Below are 22,112 nucleotides of genomic sequence, written 5' to 3'. Positions count from 1 at the left end.
GGCTCACTGCAACCTCCACCTCCTGGGTTCAAGTGATTCTCCTGCCTCAGCCTCCCAAGTAGCTGGGATTATAGGCATGCACCACCATGCCTGGCTAATTTTGTATTTTTAGTGGAGATGGGGTTTCTCTATATTGGTCAGGCTGGTCTCAACTCCTGACTTCAGGTGATCTGCTTGTCTTGGCCTCCCAAAGTGCTGGGATTACAGGTGTGAGCCACCGCAAAATTATCCTCTTGTTCTTTTTTGTTGGATGTTTTGATTGTTAAAGTCGAAGATTTGGCAGTGCTGACCCTTTGTTAACAAGAGCCAACAGGACATGCAGGATCCCTTTCCTCCCCTGCCTGCCTCTGCTGAAGCCACCACCAGCACCTCCTTGGCTGGATGCTAGGACTCCTCCCTGTGTAAAGACTCAGGATGACAGGGCAGCCTCCTTCTGTGGTTGCTGGTCTTGAGAATGTTGCAGTATCTTTTGGCTTTCCGTGTCTCTAAAATGTTGAAAAACGGTTTGTCTTCTTCAGTGTTCAACAGATATCTCAGCCAAAAAACTCAAAAGCAACAGATGTTGGTGAGGACGTAAGGATGCAGAGAAATGGGAATAGTTACGCTCTGTTGGGAATGTAAGTTAGTTCAGCCACTGTGGAAAGCAGTCTGGAGATTTCTCAAAGCACTAAAGGTCGAATCACCCTTGAGTCCGGGTGCTCACACCTGTAATGCCAGCACTTTGGGAGGCTGAGGTGGGTGGATCAAGAGGTCAGGAGTTCGAGACCAGCCTGCTCAACATGATGAAACCCCATCTCTACTAAAAAAATACAAAAAAATTTAGCTGGGTATGGTGGCGGGTGCCTGTAATCCCAGCTACTCAGGAGGGTGAGTCAGGAGAATTGCTTGAACCCGGGAGGCAGAGGTTGCACTGAGCCAAGACCATGCCATTGCACTCCAGCCTGGAGGACAGAGCAAGACTCCATTTCAAAAAAAAAAATAAAACATCTTTCAACCCAGCAATCTCCTTCCTGGGTATCTACCAAAGTAAAAGACATCATTCTACCTAAAAGACTTCTGCACCCAGCCGGACATCTTGGCTCATACCTGTAATCCCAGCACTTTGGGAGGCCAAGGCGGGCATATCACTTGAGGTTAGGAGTTTGAGACTATCCTGGCTAACATGGCGAAACTCCGTCTCTACTAAAAATACAAAAATTAGCCGGGCGTAGTGGCAGGTGCCTGTAATCCCAGCTACTCAGGAGGCTGAGGCAGAAGAATCACTTGAACCCAGGAGGCAGAAGTTGTAGCGAACCAAGATCACACCACTGCACTCCAGCCTTGGTGACAGAACAAGACTCTGTCAGAAAAAAAAAGTAAAAGACATCTGCACCCATATGTTCATTGTAACACTATTCACAATAGCAAAGTCATGGAGTCAACCTCAGTGTCCATCAATGATGGGTTCGCTACAGAAAATGTGAAACACAGACATGATGGAATATTATACAGCTATAAAAAAGAATGAAATCGTGTCATTTTCAGTAACATAGATGTAGCTGGAGGCTATTATCCTATGTGAATTAAGGCAGAAACAGAAGACCAAATTCACATTCTTGTTTATAAGTGGTAGCTAAAAAAATGGGTACAGACAGACATAAAGATGAAAACAATGGGTGCTAGAGACTCCAAAAGTGGGAAGGGAAGGAGGAAGCCAAGGCTTCAAAAACCATCTACGTACTATGTTACTGTGGTACTATGTTCACTAGTTGGTTGATGGGTTCAATAGAAGACCAGACTCCAGCATTATGCAATATATCCATGTAACAAACCTGCACAGGTACCCCCTGGATCTAAAAAAAAAAAAAAAAAAGCCACACTGTGCTAATGCATACTCATCCACCTGGTTGCCATTGAGATATTTTTCCACATTGCAGCCTTTGATAAAGCACAGAAGAAATCTGGCACGGCACCTCACGCCTGTAATCCCAGCAGTTTGGGAGGCTGAGGCTGCTGGATCACAGGGTCAGGAGTTCGAGACCAGCCTGGCCAACATGGTGAAACCCTGTCTCTACTAAAAATACAAAAATTAGCTGGGTGTGGTGGTGGTTGCCTGTAATCCCAGCTACTCTGGAATCTGAGGCAGGAGAATCATTTGAACTCAGGAGGTGGAGGTTGCAGTGAGCCGAGATTGCAGCACTGCCACTCTAGCCTGGGTGACAGGGTGAGATTCCGTCTCAAAAAAATATAATAAAAAAGGGCACAGAAGAACACAAGTGGCATAGTTGCTCCTTTACTGTAATTCTGCATATTAATAATCTTTTTCTGTAATTTATCACATGTTCCTAAGCTGTGAACTCTGTGGGGAAAGTAACTGAGGTAGTTCACCTAACAATGTATTCTGAGCACAATGCCTGACACACAGTAGGTATTTTGAGAATATCCATCAAATGAATAAATAAGAGGTAGGATTTTAGAGCATTATATAAGAGCGTATATTTACAAGATGACTAAGTCAGCTCCATCTTAACCACAATAATTTTTAGTTTTTAAAAACGTTACTTGAAAATGTTATTAGAGAAGTAATTAGTGCCTTCTGAGCACTTAACTAGGGCTGAACACTGATCAAATTGCTTTGTAAGTATTAACTCATACTATTATCTCAATATTCTGAGACAAACAAATTTTAAGGGTCAGATTTTAAACTCTGCAGTCGAATCTCTATTGCAACTACACCATTCTGCCATTGTAGCATAAAAGCAGCCACAGACAATATGTAAAGGAATAGATGTGGCTGTATTTTAATAAAACTTTATTTACAAAACCAGAAAGCAGGCCAGACTTGGCCTGAGGACTGTGTCTTTCCAACCTCTGCCTATTTTCAAATGAAGTACCAAGATGTTAAAATCTGGCCCCCAAATCGCACAGCTAGTAAAAAATATAATTGGATTTGAACCTAAACTAGCTCCAGAAAATGTACTTAACCATAAAACTATACTGTTTCTCTCAGGGAAAAACAAACAAACAAAAAAAAGTGCTTTTGTAACCTTCTAGCTGTGTGATCATAGTGTTTTAGGGTTAACAAGAGACTTACAGAACCTTCTAGCTTTAAATCTTCCTGGATAATATGATGGCCATGATCATGATAAAGATAAAACTGAGTGATTAATCCAAAATCTTCTATATGTTTTATCTTGCTAAGTTCTAACTAAATCCTATGACTAGGCCCCTGTTTGGAGAGGAAGTTTGAAAAGGGGAAGCCACAAGAGATCTATTGTAAAACATGGTGATCATAGTTACATGCTAACAATGTATGTATTTAAAACTGCTAAAAGAATAGGTGTTAGTGTTCTCACCACACACACAAAAATAATAAGACTGAGTATGTGAGATAATGCAAATGTTAATTAGATCAATTGAGCCAGTGTACAGCACATACATATTTCAAAACATGCTGTACAGAGAAAAAACATATATATATATAATTTGTATTTTTCAGCCTTAAAAATCAATTTAAATAAAAGAGGAAGTCACTTCAACAAGGTCTTACAGCAACTAAGATGAAGAGTCGAGATTCAAGTGAAGATCAGTGCAGCAAGCCCACTGCCCATCAAAAATTCAAGCTTCTTCCGTACCCTCAAATCTAGAGTATAGATTTGTCACTAGGAAGTGGCTTCCCAGCCAGAGACTACATTTCCCAACTACCCTTGCAGTTACGTGTAATCATGTGACCGAGTCCTAGCCATTAGAGTGTGAGGGGAAGTGATATGTACCACTTGTTGGTGTGGCCTATATTAACCTCCCCTCGTGAGACTCAGCCATGCTTTTCCCCCTCCCGGTTGGCTGAAATGTGGACACCAGGATGACCTTGGAAGCTGTGTATGGAAAATGAAAGAGCTTCCCTCAGCCTGAGGGTGCAGGATGACACTCTTCAGACCTGTTTGCTCACCTGCTACTGATACATAAGGAAAAAAATAACTCCTAGTGTAGCAAGCCTGTGGCATTCTGAAGTTGATTCTAACAACCACTAATGTTACCATTTTTTTTTTTTTTTTTTTTTTTGAGACGGAGTCTAGCTCTGTCGCCAGGCTAGAGTGCAGGGGTGTGATCTCGGCTCACTGCAACCTCCCTCTTGGGTTCAAGCAATTCTCCTGCCTCAGCCTTCCAAGTAGCTGGGACTGCAGGCACGCAACACCACGCCCAGCTAATTTTTGTATTTTTTGTAGAGATGGGGTTTCACCATGTTGGCCAGGATGGTCTGAATCTCTTGACCTCGTGATCTGCCTTCCTCAGCCTCCCAAAGTGCTGGGATGACAGGCATGAGCCACTGCCCCTGGCCATATTACTGTATTTAATACCATCAGCCTGACACCCAATCACTTTGCTACATGCCCCGTCAGAATGTGAGGGTCTTATTCCAACTTATATAGAACAAGTGAAATGGAGCTCATACTTTTCCTCTCTACATGGCTGGATTCATTAAGACAATGAGGTAATTTGGGTAAATTACCTACCTCAGGCTCAGTTCTGTTGATGCCTGTCAGGAACAGGAGATGAGCCAGGAAGAGGCAGAGGGAGAGCTGTAGGTGGAGGGAGGTGCTGGTGTTCTGGATGGGCCGACAGAGGAGGAAGGTGAGGATGGCCAGGAAGAGGCACAACAGAGAGATGGCCAGCCCCACCTGGGTGATCACAGTCAGCACCGCATCCTCCTGCAAGACATCAAAGGAGGAATCCATTATAGTGTCCAATGGTGGTGTTAGAGTTCCAAGATAGTGTCAGATGGGTTTCCTAGTTCAGTCCCTGAAACAATTGACTTTACCTCTCTGAGACTTAGTGTTCTCATCTTCAAAATGCAGTTAGTGATAACACTTACCACACAGGAATGTTAAAAACCAAAACAACCAGACCAGTGCTGGATACAGCTTTCAACAAATGACTAGTGGGAATTGGTATATAAATACCTCAGCTTCCTTGCTGCTCAGCTAGAATGACCCAGAGATGTGAGCTCTGTACTGGCCTACAGTGCTAACTGGCTTGATAATGCTCTCTGCACTGACATCTGTCTTAACTCCCATCTCATTGTCCCAGTCCCCTACTAGTGTTTCCTGTAATCCCTTCTCAGATAAGCTACTACCACTTGACTCCTTGTCTTAGAATCGTTTTTCTTTTTTTACATGGAGTCTTAAGCTGTTACCCAGGCTGGAGTACAGTGGCACGGTCTCTGCTCACTGCAACCTCTACCTTCTGGGCTCACCCAATTCTCCTCCCTCAGCCTCCTGAGTGGCTGGGATTACAAGTGTGTGCCACCATGCCTAGCTAATTTTTATGTTTTTTAGTAGAGGTGGGGTTTCATCATGTTGGCCAGGCTAGTCTTAAACTCCTGACCTCAAACGATCCCCCGCCTCAGCCTTCCAAAGTGCTGGGATGACAGGCATGAGGCACCATGCCCAGCCTTTAGAATCTGTTTGTAAGAAATGCAGAGGATGACTCCCAGCTTCCTGGACATACACAGGTTCACAGGAATGAATCTTGGTACCTTGGGGGCAAGGGCCAGGAGAACAGCAAAGCTGGATAGGTGGAAGCACTTGCACTTGGTATAAGAATTGTTGCTGTGCACATGAGAGCAGCCTTCTCTCGACCAGCTGCCTCCCTCTGATCCCTCCCAGGAGACGCAGATATGTTTTGTTCTCTCGTCACCAGGCTGGAAAGAGAATAGCATGAAAGTGGGACTCTTCCTGGTTTGATTTTTTTAATTTTCTTTTATTTTGAGACAGAGTCTCGCTCTGTCGCCCAGACTTGAGTGCAGTGGTGCGATCTCAGCTCACTGCAACCTCCGGCTCCTAGGTACAAGCGATTCTCCTGCCTCAGCCTCCCAAGTAACTGGGATTACAGGCACCCACCACCATGCCTGACTAATTTTTTTGTATTTTTAGTAGAAATGGGGGTTTCTCCATGTTTGTGAGGTTGGTCTTGAACTCTTGACCTCAGGTGATCCGTCTGTCTCAGCCTCCCAAAGTGCTGGGATTACAGGTGTGAGCCACCACGCCTGCCCTCCTGATTTTATTTTATTTTATTTAGACAGATAATTTTTGCATTTTTAGTAGAGGTGGGGTATCACCGCGTTAACCAGGCTGGTCTTAAACTTCTGACCTCAGGTGACCCGCCCACCTCAGCCTCTCAAAGGGCGGGGATTACAGGTGTAAGCCAATGTGCCCAGCCTATTATTTCAACTTTATGGGTTAATCACAATGCACAGTGTTGGAAACTGGATTGGAAATACACTTGTAGGGGAAGAGATTCACATCACCACACCTGCAGTGGGTACATTCTTCATCTATTCTGCCCTTCTCTGGTCAGCTTTGTGCCCTAGGATTGACCCTCTGAATGGCTTCAGCGCTTCCTTGATATTTATAGAACCAAAGAGAGACACTGGTGAGACTCATTGGGTGAGAGAAGAGAGAAAATTCCCTGTGCCCTTTCTGCTTTAAGCTGTCTCTGTCTTCTACAGAGCCATCCCTCATTCCTGCCTCCAGCTTCCACTGAGCTCAATAAAGCTTCTCCTACATTGCCTTTTGGCTTTAACGTGAGAATGGCATCTCACCCTGGCAATCTTTGGATGCCGCAACATTTCATTTCTTCCCAAGATTTATTGAAGTGTGACTGACACAAAAAAAAATTAAAAGTTTTGATAGATGTATAAATTATAAAACGGTTGTTACCACAATTAAGCTAACACATCCAGCAGCTCACATAGTTTGTGTGTGGTGAATTTACTTGACATGCACTCTGTCAGCAGACCTCAAGTATACCATACATTATTATCACTAAGTGTAGATACATTAAGTGTGGTATATTAGGCTGAGCACGGTGGCCCACACCTGTAATCCTAGCACTGTGGGAGGCCGAGGCGGGGAGATCACCTGAGATTAGGAGTTTGAGACCAGCCTGGCCAACATGGTGAAGCCCCGTCTCTACTAAAAATACAAAAATTATCTGGGGGTGGTGGCAGGTGCTTGTAATCATAGCTGCTTGTGGGGTGAGGCAGGAGAATTGCTTGAACCCAGGAGGTGGAGGTTGCAATGAGCTAAGATCGTGCCAGTGCGCTTAAGCCTGGGCAACAAGAGTGAAACTTCATTTCAAATAATTTTTAAGTGTGAGACATCAGGTCACCAGAACTTATCCATCTTATAACTTAAAGCGTATAACTTTTACCAAATATGTCCACATTCTCCCGGTGCCCCAGCTCCTGGTGAACCATTCTACTCTCTGTTACTATGAGTTCAAGTTTTTATTTCTTAGATTCCAGCTATAAATAAGATAATGAAGGATTTCCTTTTTATGTTTGGCTAAGTTCAATTAGGAAAATTGTTCTTCAGGTTTACCCATGTTGTTACAAGGGGCAGGATTTTCTTCTTTTTTGAGGCTAAATAATATTCCAGTATATATATCACATTTTCTTGGCCAGATGCAGTGGGTCATACCTGTAATCCCAGCACTTTGGGAGGCCGAGGAGAGCAGATCACCTGAGGTCAGGAGTTCAAGACCAGCCTGGCCAACATGATGAAACCCTGTCTCTGCAAAAATTAGCCAGGCATGACGGCAGGTGCCTATAATACCAGCTACTCAGGAGGCTGAGGTGGGAGGATTGCTTGAACCCAGGAGGCAGAGATTGCAGTGAGCTGAGACTGCACCATTGCACTCCAGCCTGGGCAACACAGCAAGACTCTGTCTCAAAAAAAAAAAAAAAAAATTGGCCAGGTGTGGTGGCTCACGCCTGTAATCCCAGCACTTTGGGAGCCTGAGGCAGACGGATTACCAGTGGTCAGGAGTTTAAGACCAGCGTGGCCAACATGGTGAAACCCTGTCTCTACTAAAAATACAATAATTAGCTGGGCGTGGTGGCACATGCCTGTAATCCCAGCTGAGGCAGGAGAATCGCTTGAGCCCAGGACACAGAGGTTGAAGTGAGCCGAGATAGTGCCACTACACTCCAGCCTGACTGACAGAGCGAGACTCTGTCTCAGAAAAAGAAAATCTTTATTTGTTGACAGATACTTAAGCTGTTTGCATATCTCAGCGATTGTTACCAATGCTGCAGTAAACAAGGGAATGGGAAGGCAGTTGTCTTTCTGAGATCCTGATTTCAATTATTTTGGCCATATACCCAGAAGTGAGATTTCTGGAGCATATGACAATACCCAGAAGTGGGTGAAACATTGTGCCATGAGGGTAAAACCCAGCCTGCCACCTGCTTTTGTAAATAAAGTTTTATTGACGCACAGCCACACTCCTTCACTGACACATCATCAATGGCTGCTTTCACACTCTGATGGCAGAGTTGAGTAGTTATGATGAAGATCATCAAGAACAAAAAACCTAACATATCTACTCTCTGGACCTTGTAGAGAACAAGTTTGCCAGTCTGTGGGAAAGAACAAGACTGGGTGACTCCTTTAAAAAGGGTGTTCATAAACGCTTCTCAAGGGAGTGTTCAAGGTAATCTGACGCCATTGAGTGTTACCTTTTCAGACCATCACATGAAAATGGGATGCATCAGATAATTCTGCTGGAACATATAATTCTGTTTATAGCTTTTTGAGAGGCGTCTATACTGTTTTCTGTAACGGCTGTGCCAGATTACATTTTCACCAGCAGATCTATAAGTGTTTCTTTTTTACTGCCACATACTGATATTTTAAGTTTTTGAAAATAGCCATCCTCACCATGGTGAAGCAAAATCTCATTGAAGACACCTCAGCATTTCTTGTCTGCTCTCTTACTTCTGAATTCTGTTTCCTACTTGGGAAACTGATCATACCTGCTCACGCTTTAAGGTACTGCACAGAGAACCGGCTCTGGGTTTTTCCTCACCTGATGATGCTGAAAAGTCAGGAACACGGGTTCAGACAGGTAAACTTTTTCCTTCAAACCAATTGTGCCACTCACAACACGAGAGTTCAGTTTTACTTCCTCCATCCCTTTTCTTTTACTGAAAAAGGATGCATCCAGAATATTCCCAAGAGACTGATACGTGATAAGGGCAACTGCTGTGCTCTCTGAGAAAATGGAAGAGAAATACTGTTAGTGGCTATCCATAGTTCAGGGAGAAGGTACAGTAGTGTCTAATGTGAGGGTCGTAAGGCAGGCAATGAATGGTTAAAACTGCCCTTGGAAATCCCTTAAATGCCATTCAATACACTGTGTGGCTTGGGGTGCCGCATTTTCATCTGCATAATATGTATTATAATGCCCCACACATTATAAGAGGCATATGTGCAAAATATGCTCCTCAGTGAGTCCTAAAAATATATCCTAGCCCCTGAGTATTACAACCAGAACCGTGAGGCAAGATGTTTGTCCTCAGAAGGGCAGGTGGAGAGCAGGCAGGCTAAGAAATCCACAGTCTCAGCCGAGCGCAGTGGCTCACGCCTGTAATCCCAGCACTTTGGGAGGCTGAGGCGGATGCATCACTTGAGGTCAGGAGTTCGAGACTAGCCTGGCCAGCATGGTGAAGCCCTGTCTCTACTGAAAATACAAAAATTAGCCGGGCGTGGTGGTGGGCATCTGTAATCCCAGCTACTCAGGAGGCTGAGGCAGGAGAATCACTTGAACCCGGGAGGCAGAGGTTGCAGTGAGTCAAGGTCACGCCACTGCACTCCAGCCTGGGCAACAGAGTGAGACTCTATCTCAGCAAACAACAAAAAAAGAAAACCACATTGTCTCAGCCTTTGCCCTCAAGCCTACTCTAGTGTATCTAATTTAGTGGAAAGGTGTACAGAATGACCTACTGTATTTAATTAATTCACTCATTTTTCTCTCCCTCTCTTTCATCTTATCACCCTTCCTCTCCCTCTCTTTCTTTTCCTTCCTCCCTTTTCATGAAGGCACAGTTTAATTTATAGAGGTACAGGCCAGGCATGGTGGCTCACACCTATAATCCCAGAACTTTGGGAGGCTGAGGCAGGTGGATCATCTGAAGTCAGGAGTTCGAGACCAGCCTGGCGAACATAGTGAAACCCTGTCTCTACTAAAACTACAAAAAATTCGCTGGTATGGTGGCAGGCATTTGTAATCCCAGCTACTTGGGAGGCTCTGTGTATGAGGCAGGAGAATTTCTGGAACCCAGGTGGCGGAGGTTGAAGTGACTTGAGATGGCACTACTGCACTCCAGCCTGGGAGACAGAGTGAGAATCCGACTCAAAAAAAAAAAAAAAAATCATAGAGGCTCAATGCAAACAGGATGCCCTGTAGGGTGATGGGAGTGTTTCCAAAATTGCAGTTATCCACATGCTACCATCCCATTTTTGGCCAAAGCTGCTTCTCATCTGTATTTCTATTTGCTCCATCTAAAATATCAACTCATTTTTAGACCCCTTCCCTCCCTTTCCCTACTGTACAGCTCACAGTAAGGAGTGAAGATTAAGGAATAGCCAGGAATTTTTTGAAAGAAATGCAGCAGATACTTCATTTTCAAGGTAACCAGGTTTTTCTCTTTGAAATAGTTTATATACATACCTTCATTTATCTTTCATGGAAATATTTATCCTCTACTGTGAGCCAGACATTCTAGGAATTATTATACAGCATTGAACAAAATGAACAAAACCCCTGCCATCAGAGAGTTGATGTTGTAGTGAGAGAGATGGGCAGCCAATAAATAAATAAATTAGAAAAACTACATAGAGCAGGAGCTTTGCAGAGACTTCAGATGATGAGATAAAGCAGGGGTGAAACACTATGCCATGTGGGTAAACCTAGCCTGCCACCTGCTTTTGTCAGTAAAGTTTTATTGACACACGGCCACACTCCTTCACTGACACATCATCAATGGCTGCTTTCACACTCTGATGGCAGAGTTCAGTAGTTACGACAAAGATCATCAGGAATAAAAAGCCTAACATATTTACTCTCTGGACCTTGTAGAGAACAAGTTTGCCAGTCTGTGGGAAAGAACAAGACTGGGTGACTCCTTTAAAAACGATGTTCATAAACACTTCTCACGGGAGTGTTCAAGGCAATCTGACACCACTGAGCGTCACATGGAAACAGGGCATGCATCAGCCAGTCTCCCCCCCCCCTTTTTTTTTTTTTGGAAAGAGAGTCTCGTTCTGTCACCCAAGCTGGAGTGTAGTGGTGTGATCTTGACTCACTGCAACCTCCACCTTCTGGGTTCAAGTAATTCTCCTCCTTCAGCCTCCCAAGTAGCTGGGATTACAGGCATGCACCACCCCTGCCCAGCTAATTTTTGTATTTTTAGTAGAGACGGAGTTTCACCATGTCATCCAGGCTGGTCTCAAACTCCTGACCTCATGATCCACCTGCCTCACCCTACCAAAGTGCTGGGATTACAGGCATGAGCCACCATGCCTGGCCCAGCCAGTCCCTTTTAAGGAGGCATTTCAAGGAATCCCTTTGCAACCTCTGTGTATGCCACAAAGTACATACCCCACATGACAGCTTGACTTCTCCCTGCAAAATGCCTGGTTAGTGGTCAAGGAAGAGCTTTTTATTCCACCATGTAGAATCTCCCTACCTTGAAAGCTTTGTGAATTCCCACCCCAGGGTTTAATCACTTAGAAATAAAACAATGATGCATATAATATGGAGTCAGAAGAGTTCATCGGAGACATGGTACCTCTTAGGGTTCCTTTGAAAGCATCAGCACAGTTGATATCCATGGTGTTATTTCCAGCTTCCAGAAAAGTGTTCTTTCTTGTCTCATTGCACCTCTTGGTTTCAAAGACTGGAAACATTAAGAAAGTCAGTCCTGTTCTTAATTCTCATGCCTAAATAATTTGCTGAAGAACTCCCTTCTCTGGAAGACCCCCTATTGGTGATTCCATCTCCCCTCTGCAAGGTTGGCCACACGGTGCTTTTTCCCCATCTTTGGCTGGTAAAAATAAAGTGGCCAAAATGGCCTTAGCAACACACTGGCCACAATCCAAGAGAAGAGAGGAGAAGGGCATGCTTCCCAGAACTGGTACTCTGATGGGCAAGCTAAGCAGTTTTCACAGGACACTTAATGGTACTGGAGTGCCTGGTTACGGGGGAATGCAGTCTTTATAAGCAAGAGTAGCTAAGCATTTAAAAGCTTTCAAAAAAAAAAAAAAAGCCACTAGGAACAGAACTTCTGTATTTGGGATGAATCCCTTTAGTAAACTATTCATCAAACCTGTAAACACAAGATCTGATCATTTTGTGAGGTCAACCTCAACATTTTGGGGTATACAGAGTTTGTCTATGGACAAATAAGAAAACTCTCTTGGAGCTATGACAGACTGCTTATTACCTGTGATCACCATTTACCTATTCTTTCTTTGGGTCTAGAACTACCAAATTTAAGCTGAAGACAAGCCATTTTTCAGCTTCCCTTGCAGCTAGGTGGAGCCATGCAATTCTTTTTAGGCCAGTGGATCAAAGAACAGAATGGCATGTGCTAAAGGAAGCAGGCATCCTTTCAACTTCTCTTTTCCCCTTTGCATTGGCTGGTAAAAGGATGTGTTAGCTCTCTTGTAACACAAGGTGAAGGTGAGTGTTGAAGACAGCAGAGCATAGAGCTGCCATGGAACTGCTGCATCAGCCCTGACTCACTTATGCTCAAACTATTCAAGAAATAGGGGTTAAGCCACTGTTTGCCATGGTTATACCACCAGATTTGGTATGTTAATTCAGACACTAAGTTCACAGGGAACATTTGCCAAAATAGACTATCAATCAAGTCCCAATGAATTAAAAGGATTGAAATCCTACATAGTATGTGCTCAGTCAACTCATCAAAGAGAGTATATATCACAACCATTTTTTTCCTGGTAAGCAAGTCTGGTTTAACACATGCAAATCAATCAGTGGGATTCATCACATTAACAGAATGAAAAATAAAAACCATCTCAATTGATGATAACATGATCATCTCAATTGAGGTAGAAAAAGCATTTGACAAAGTTCAGCATCCTTTCTTGATTAAAACTCACAATAAATTAAATGAGGGCATTAACACAGGAAACCTTTAAAAGCTGCAAATATTTTGATAATTAAACAGCACACTTCTAAATAATCCATGAATTAAATGATAAATCATGTAGAAAATGTTTTAATATTTTGATCTAAATGATAATGGAAGCCCAGTATATAAAAACTTGCAGAATGCAGCTAAAGCAGTGCTTAGAGGGAAATATATAGCTGTAATTTGTAGCTAAGTTTAAAGCTTTAAATGCATATGTTGGGAAAGGAGAATGGTTTAAAATTAGTAATCTATATTACCAAGTCAACAAGTTAGAAAATGCAAAGCAAGCTCGACCCAAAGAAAGTAATGGAAAGAAATAATAAAGAACAAAAATCCGAGAAAAAGGCAATGGCATAATAATATAAATAATCAACAAAGTCAAATATTGGTCTTTTAGAATTAACAGATACAGAGGTCAGGAAGAAACCACAGTTCCTGATATAGAGTTCCTAAAACGCTTACAGTTTCCTGAACAATAGGAACACTAGGAAAATCTCCTGTTCTGATATTTGGTCTTGGACTCAAGCTGCTGTGACATATAGCCCTTGAGATGGTTGTAATTTCCTGAGTGACAGGAGCATGTGACTCAACTCTGACTTCCTTTGTACTTTCTTGGTTATATAAATACCTTTTATTCTAATGTGGTAACCCTTAGCTCCTGGATAGCCTCAGGTTGGGGGTGGTTGACAAGGAAAGCAATGGTGAGGTTAAAAGGTTGAAACTTTCAGTTTCACCCCCATTCCAGATACAGGAAGTGGAGGGGGGCTAAATATTGAGTTGGTATCAGTGGCCAATAATGTAACCAATCATGCCTAGTTAATAAAGCCTCCATGCACATCTAAAAGTTTCATTAAACTATCTAGGAAATTCTAGATAGCTTAACATGTATTAGTCCCCAGAGTGGCAACCCTAAAGAGAGCTTGGAAGCGCTGTACCTCTTCTCCCATACTTTGCCGTGTACATGCATCTCTGTCATCTGGCTGTTCATCTGTTTCATTTATTTTATATATATATATATATATATATATATATATATATATATATGATTTTTTTTTGAAATGAAGTCTCACTCTGTTGCCCAAGCTGGAATGCAGTAGTGCCATCTGGGCTCACTGCAACCTCTGCCTCCTGGGTTCAAGCGATTCTTCTGCCTCAGCCCCCTGGGTAGCTGGAGATACAGGCACTTACCACCATGTCCAGCTAATTTTTGTATTGTTTTTTTAAGTAGAGATGGGGTTTCACCATGTTGGCCAGGCTGGTCTTGACCTCCTGACCTCAGGTGATCCACTTGCTTTGGCCGCCCAAAGTGCTGGGATTACAAGCATGACCCACCATACCCAGCCCATTTATAATATATTTTTAATAAATGGATAAATGTAAGTAAAGTACTTTCCTGAGTTAAGTGAGTCACTCTAGCAAATTACTCAAACCCAAGGAAGGGGTTGTGGGACTCTAATGTGTAGCCTATCAGTCAGACGTACAGGTTACAACCTAGAACTTGAAATTGGCATTTGAGGTGAAAAACACATTTGTGGGACTAAGCCTGTGGGATCTGATACTATCTTTGGTAGATAATGTCAGATAATGTCATAATTGAATTATAGAACACCCAGCTGGCGTCCACTAGAGAACTATGTGGTCAGCATGGAGGAGGAAACCACACATAATTTGGTAACCAGAGATGAAGTATGCTGTGTTCTTGTTACTATATGAGAGCAGAGTAGAAAAATAACCACGGTTTTTTCTTTTCTCTTCCTTTTTTTTTTTTTTTTTTTTGAGATAAAGTCTCACTTTATCTCAAAGTCTCACTTTATCTCCAGCCACAGCCCAGGCTGGAGTGCAGTGGTCTGATCTAGGTTCACTGCAACCTCCGCCTCCTGGGTTCAAGTGATTCTGCTGCCTCAGCCTCCTGAGTAGCTGGGATTACAGGCACCCGTCACCACACCCAGCTAATTTTTGTATTTTTAGTAGAGACAGCGTTTCACCATGTTGCCGAAGCTGGTCTCAAACTCTTGACATAAGGTGATCCTCCTGCCTCAGACTCCCAAAGTGCTAGGATTACAGGCATGAGCCGCCACGCCCAGCCAACTGAGAGTTTTTCTATCCTCTAGCTGTGGTGGCAAGGCAAATGCTCTTAAATACTTTTCATCATACCAAGGGAAGTTGAAAAGAAGAAGAGAGCTGGTTTATTCTCTTGTCCCTTGAATTTGCATTTTTGACAAGAGTCCTTCTCATGTAGAATGTTGGCATACAGGGTGTGTGATCCTGGGAGTCCACAGATTTCATCATTCATAAACCGTAACAATGTCAAGACCCAGACCTCTTTATGGTCTCAATGGAGGTCATAAAGACTCTAGTCAGCCTCTCTTACCTAGATCAAATTCAGGAATTTGATCCTTCTTTGGAGAAGCAAAAGTTGCATTCCAGATGCTGAGCTCTATTTTCTGAATTAGTTGAGTAGCTTCTCTTGCAAATTCCTTTCTGCTTGCGTTTCTTCTCAGATTTTCCTTCAGAAAAAAAAAAAAAAAAAAAAAAAGCTAATTAGGTTGACTCTCATTGAAATGTCAGAAATCAGGAATATGCACACGTGTTGGAGCAGGAAGCCTAGAAGGCAGCAGCCATATTTGTTAAGGTGCCACAAGGTGTGTGTGGCATTGAGAATCTAGGTGCTTGATGTAGATCTTTGAATGACAGCTGAGGCACTTTCCCCCTACTGCTGTAGTTCTCTATCTCCTTTTTTTTTTTTTTTTTTTTGACAGAGTCTCACTCTGTCACCTAGGCTGGAGTGCAGTGGTGTGATCTTGGCTCACTGCAGTCCCCACCTCCCTGGTTCAAGCAATTCCCCTACCTCAGCCTCCCAGATAGCTGGGATTACAGGTGCGTGCCACCATGCCTGGCTAATTTTTTTGTACTTTTAGTAAAGACAGGGTTTCACCATGTTGGTCTGGATGGTCTCAAACTCTTGACCTTGTGATCCACCCGCCTTCGCCTCCCAAAGTGCTGGGATTACAGGCATGAGCCACCTCCGCATCCAGCCTGTATTTCTTTATCTCTATGGACGTGTGGCACCGGGCACTTCTCGATTGTGAGAGGCTGCACCGGGCAATGTAGGATGTTGAGCTGCATCCCTGGTCTCTATCAGATGCCAGTCGTGTATCACCTTCAAGCCATGACAATGAAGAGTGTCCCCACACATTGACAGATGATTGTGGGACCGAAGACAGAATTACCCCTCGATAGAACTACCCTACCCTGAAAATCACAGGAAGCCATGTTAATGTATGTAGGAGAATGACATAGTTATACATACCAGCTCTTTCTGAAATCCAGGCTTTTCCCCACTCACCCAAATATCCTTGTTTGACTGTGTCCCTTGACTATTGTTGTTCTCTGTGAAAGAAAGGTGTCATTGAAAGGGATATGGGAGGAAATACACCTGCTGACATCCCTTCTTCCAGTCACCCTCAAGTTGAGTCTTCCCCTGATACTTCCGCAGCCCATCCTAATTCCCCTCTAAGGAGCCTATAAAGTATCGCACAGTAGAATTATCAAAGAGAATTGGAATGGGGCTTCCAGTTTAATATTGAGTTGGTGCAAACGTAATGGCGATCTTTGCCATTGAAAGTAATGGCAAAAACCACCATTACGTTTGTACCAACCTGTTACCTTAGTCAACACTATTTATTGAACACCACTTAAAACCAGGCACAATGCTGAAATAAACGGATATGAGCTAGGAAGAGAAACCAGGCCAGATGCGGTGGCTCATGCCTGTAATCTCAGCACTTTGGGAGGCCGAGGCAGGTAGACCACCTGAGGTCAGGAGTTTGAGACCAGCCAGGCCAACATGGTGAAACCCCATATGTACTAAAAATACAAAAATTAGCCAGGCATGGTGGTGGGTACCTATAATCCCAGCTATTCAGGAGGCTGAGGCAGGAGAATCGCTTGAACCCAGGAGGTGGAGGTTGTGGTGAACCAAGAATGTATCATTGCACTCCAGCCTGGGCAACAAGAGTGAAACTCCATCTCAAAAAAGGAAAGGAAGAGAAAGGAAGGAAAGAGGAGGGGAGAGTACGGGGGAAGGGGGAAGGGAGGAGAGGGGAGGGGAAGGGAGGAGAGGGGAGGGGAAGGGAGGCAAAGGTAGGGAAAGGGAAGGAAGTGGAGGGAAGGGAAGGGGAGGAGACCAAGGATGTCCCCTTGTGGAATCTGAAGTCTGGCAGGAAAGTCATGAAGCCAGTTACTATGAATAAATAATTAAGTGATTGTAAGGGATGCTATTAATCAATAGAACATGTCACATGGACAAAAAGATGGGAACTATAGACACTGGGGACCACTAGAGGGAGAAAGTGGGAGGCTGATGGGGGCTGAAAATCTTCCCACCGAGTACTATGCTCACTACCTGGGTGACGGGAGCATTCATACACCAAACCCCAGAGACACACAATTTACCCACACAACAAACCTGCATAGGTACCATGCCCGAACCTAAAATAAAACCAGACTTCCCAAAATCAATCAATCAATCAGTGATAAATAGGACATGATGGTGTGGGAGTGTATAGTAGAGGGTCTCAACACATCAGGGTGACATGGAAGAAATCAGTGTTCATTGAGTTAATAATATAGGAGAGGTTGTCTACACATTACAGTATATAAAGTGGCTTCATATATATTATCTCATTTCAAGAAACTCAGAAGTTTGTAAGGTTGTAGAAAAGGCATATACAGCATCATAGCCAGCATTAGCTGACCCTTTCTAGGTGCTTAGGACTGGTAAGTATTTTACATACATTAATAATGAGTAGAGGCCAGGGGCAGTGGCTCACACCTGTAATCCTAACACTTTGGGAGGCCAAGGCAGATGGATTATTTGAGGTCAGGCATTCAAGACCAGTGCAGGCAACATGGTGAAACCCTGCCTCTACCACAAATGCAAAAATTAGCCAGTCGTGGTGGCGCGTGCCTGTGGTCCCAGCTACTCAGGAGGCTGAGGTAGGAGGATCGCTTGAGCCTGGGAGGCAGAGATTACAGTGAGCCAAGATTGCGCCACTGTGCTCCAGCCTGGGTAACAGAGTGAGACCCCATCTCAATAATAATAATAATAAAATAATGAATAGGTAATGTATATTAATTTGCAATGGTTGCCATAATATAGTGACACAAATTGGGTGGCTTAAAGCAACAGAAATGTATTGTCTCATAGTGCTCGAGGCCAGATGTCCCAATCAAGGTGTCAGCAAGACCATGCTCCCTAGGAAGGCTTCAGAGAAACACCCTGCCCTGCCTCTTCCAGCTTCTGGCGGTTGCCATCAATCTCTGGCACTCCTTGCCCCTTGGGAGCATAACTCCAATCCTCACCTCCGTCTTCACATGACCATCTTCCCTCTGTGTGTGTCTCAGTGTCCAGATATCCTTCATCTTATAAGGACACCGCCACAGAGGAATCAGGGTCCACTCTGATCTAGTATGACTGCGTCTTGACTTATTACAACTACACATACCCTATTACCAGATAAGATGACATTCACAGATTCCAGGTGGACATGAATTTGGGGAGAATACTATTCAGTCCAGTAAGCAGGATTCAGAAATGGCTCCCAATAATCCCTCCCTCTTGGCACTCACATCCTTGGGTAATCTTCCCTTGACTGTGGACTGGACCCAGTGACTCATTCCTAATGAACAGAATACAGTGATAGGATGTCACTTCTGAGAGTGGAACAAAAGACTGTGACCCCTGTCTTATTCTTGCTGTCTCTCTGGCTATGCTAATGTGTTTGCTCTAACAAAGCAACCTGTAGAGACCCATAGATCTAGGAACTGAAGGCTGCCTCCCACCAATCACCAGAAATGAACTGAGGGTTTCAGTCCAATAGCTCTGAAGGAACTGAATTCTCCCAGAAACCTTGTGAGTAGCTTGGAATCTGCCACAGTTAAGCCTCCAGATGAATCCACATCCTAGACAAAACCTCAACTGCAACTGTGATAGACCCAGAAGAAAAAGACCCAGCTAAGCCATACTTAGTTCCTTGACCCCAAGAAACTATGGAACAATACATATGTGTTGTTTTAGGGCACTACATGTGGGGTAACTTGTTATGCAGCAACAGTAGATGCTTTTTTTTTTTTTTCAGACAAGAGTCTCTCTCGTTGCCAGGCGGGAGTGCAATGGGGTGATCTCAGCTCAGTGCAACCTCTGCCTCCTGGGTTCAAGCAATTCTGCCTCAGCATCCCAAGTGGCTGGGACCACAGATGCATGCTACCATGTCTGGCTAATTTTTTTTTCTTTCTATTTTTAGTAGAGACAGGGTTTCACCCTGCTGGCCAGGATGGTCTCAAACTCCTGACCTTGTGATCCACCCGCCTCAGCCTCCCAAAGTGCTGGGATTATAGGCATGAGCCACCAGGCCTGGCAATAGATACTACTAATATTACTTTTCCCATTTAAACAGGAAGTATATAGAAATTATGTAATTAACTGAAAGCCAGAGGGTAAGTGGAAGATTTAGCACTTAAATCCAATCTCCCTTACGCAAAACATGAAATAATACTGGAATTAAACAAATTAGCAATAGTGAGAGACAAGTTTCTCATTTTTAGAGAAGGAAGTTACAAATAAGAACAGAAGGAAGGTTCAGACAAGCCTTGATGTTGAGCTGGAATGACAGCTATCAGTGTGAATTTGTCAGATTTAGTAGATAGGTAGATAGTCATAAAAATTGAATTTAACGTGTGAGATATGAATACATAGAGAAATTCAGAGGTAATTTAGAGGTGTCCTTTTGGAAGCTCAGGAAAGAGACATGTATTGGACACATACATTTGGAAGCATCTATGTAGAGATGGTTATCGCCAAGGCTTGGATGACATCATCTTGGAAAATATCAGGGACAACAAAGGAATGAGGGATGAGGGTTAGGATGGAGTTTTGCTCTCTTACCCTGGCCTGAAATTAGAAAATCTCTCAGAGTCTCCCCCAAGTCCCCATCATTTTTCATACTGGAAATAGTATTTGGAGGTTCTTACCGTAACAATCTGGATTATCATTAATTAAAAAGCCAGCCGCCCAGTTGATCCAAATACTTGACCAACAGCTACAGATGTAACTTCCAATTATATTTTTACAATATGCTCTATACTTGCACTTTGCCAGCCCGGTATTACATTCATTAATATCTGTGAATCAAGAGAAAGTGTTGCTTTCATTTTCATAGAATTATACCATTTCTCATACCCATGAAGTCTCTATCACCCAACACTGTTCATCAATGTTCTCCCTAAGTTAATTTATAAATCCAATGCAATCCCAATTTTAAAAACATCTACAAGTATTTTATGGGGTGAGATAAGTTGCAACTATCGTGCAGGTGCAGCCAGAAAAAAAAACTACAAGGTGGGAACCACACATTAAAACAAAAGCAATCCTATTACTGGGTATATACCCAAAGGAGTATAAAACATTCCGTTATAAAGACACATGCACACGTATGTTTATTGTGGCACTGTTCATAATAGCAAAGACTTGGAACCAACCCAAATGCCCATCAGTGATAGACTGGATAAAGAAAATGTGGCACATATACACCATGGAATACCATGCAGCCTTTAAAAAGGATGAGTTCATGTCCTTTGCAAGGACATGGAAGAAGCTGGAAACCATCATTCTCAGCAAACTGACACAAAAACAGAAAACCAAACGCTGTATGTTCTCATAAGTGGGTGTTGAACAATGAGAACACATGGACACAGGGAAGGGGACATTTCACAGGGGCTAGAGGAGGGATAGCATTAGGAGAAATACCTAATGTAGATAACGGGGGGATGGATGCAGCAAACCACCATGGCATGTGTATACTTATGTAACAAACCTGCACATTTGCACATGTACCCCAGAACTTAAAAGTATAATAAAAAAATTTTAATGAAAAAAAGTATAAAGCTGCAACTAAGCAAAGAGGTACTGATGCATGCATAAATAAAAATAGACTAATGGAATAGACCAGAAGTGCAGACATAGACCCAAGTGCCCTCGGAGCATTAGAACATAGTAAAGGTGACATGTTAGATCACTAGAATAAGGATGGAATATTGTTGTTTTTAATGGTGAGTCACACCATTTGGTAAATCAATTTAACCCAACTAGTGCATAGCAGGGGAATATATAACACACTCTTAGGAAAGCTTGAGAGAAATGAGGAAGGTGGGCAGATCATCTGAGGTCAGCAGTTCGAGACCAGCCTGGCCAACATGGTGAAATCCCACCTTTACTAAAAATGCAAAAATTTGCTGGGCATGGTGGTGCACGCCTGTAATCCCAGCTACTTGAGAGGCTGAGACAGGAGAATTGCTTGAACCCTGGAGGCAGAAGTTGCAGTGAGCCAAGGTCATGCCATTGCACTGCAGCCTGGGTGACGGAGCAAGTCTCTGACTCAAAAAAAAAAAAAAATTCTGGCTTATGCAATGTTTATGTGTCTTGCCTCTCCCAACGACATCAGCCTTCCCTGCTGATGGACCAGAACTGAGGATCAACCAAGGGACCCACAGACAGATGGTGCTCTTGACCAAGGAATTATGCTTGTGCGCTCCATCTGAAGAACTCAGGGACAAGTATCCCCAGCCAATGGCTGTACTTTGTCACAGCAGAGGACACATGGACCAGAATAGTTATCACTGAGAGATTCAATGACAACCCCATAAATAATTTTACCTTCACATTTCTCATTGTCCTCATGAAAGTATGTCCTGCCAGACCTGGACTGAAAGCCCTGTTCACAAGTGCAGTGGGTGCTGTTGTGGCAGTAGGCATGTTCAGGGCATGAAGGGCAGGGAGCTGCAGAGAAACAGAATCCATTCATTCATCTAAGAAATATTCATCATGCATCTACCATGTACTGATGTTGTGGTCAGAAGAACATCCTCTTAGGAAGAGCTCTGTTGGCATCCCTCTGGCACCCAGCCCACTGCTGAACACAGCGGCACACAGTGCCTAACATGGTCCCACTTCTGCCACCAACATCACTTTTGCCAGATAGGTGAACCTCCCAATGCCAGCACCTATGTTTCTTTCCTTGACGGCTCACTCTGGCTACCAGAATTCTCTTTTTTTTTTTTTTTTTTTTTTTTT

At 43.4% G+C, this 22,112-nt stretch overlaps 1 protein-coding gene across 3 annotated transcripts in view; it reads right to left on the bottom strand.

The window, feature by feature from the left end:
- The window catches only part of LOC116532677 (putative adhesion G protein-coupled receptor E4P), a 51,899-nt gene that overhangs the window by 17,867 nt on the left and 11,920 nt on the right, over positions 1-22,112 (bottom strand). For 2 of the 3 annotated variants that reach the window (XM_032252058.1, XM_032252056.1), the window contains exons 4-11: positions 21,696-21,818; positions 20,015-20,164; positions 16,293-16,372; positions 15,354-15,489; positions 11,615-11,722; positions 8,851-9,035; positions 5,516-5,680; positions 4,494-4,688 (exon numbers count right to left, since the gene is read on the bottom strand). In XM_032252058.1, the coding sequence (XP_032107949.1) occupies positions 4,494-4,688; positions 5,516-5,680; positions 8,851-9,035; positions 11,615-11,722; positions 15,354-15,489; positions 16,293-16,372; positions 20,015-20,164; positions 21,696-21,818 (1,142 nt within the window). The remainder of the gene's footprint in view (positions 1-4,493; positions 4,689-5,515; positions 5,681-8,850; positions 9,036-11,614; positions 11,723-15,353; positions 15,490-16,292; positions 16,373-20,014; positions 20,165-21,695; positions 21,819-22,112) is intronic. The other variant, XM_032252057.1, reaches the window with a different exon arrangement.

Source organism: Sapajus apella, unplaced genomic scaffold (genome assembly GCF_009761245.1).
Source record: "Sapajus apella isolate SASKATOON/1434 unplaced genomic scaffold, GSC_monkey_1.0 scaffold77, whole genome shotgun sequence".
NCBI lineage: Eukaryota > Metazoa > Chordata > Mammalia > Primates > Cebidae > Sapajus > Sapajus apella.
This window is presented reverse-complemented; position numbering and strand designations above follow the sequence as displayed.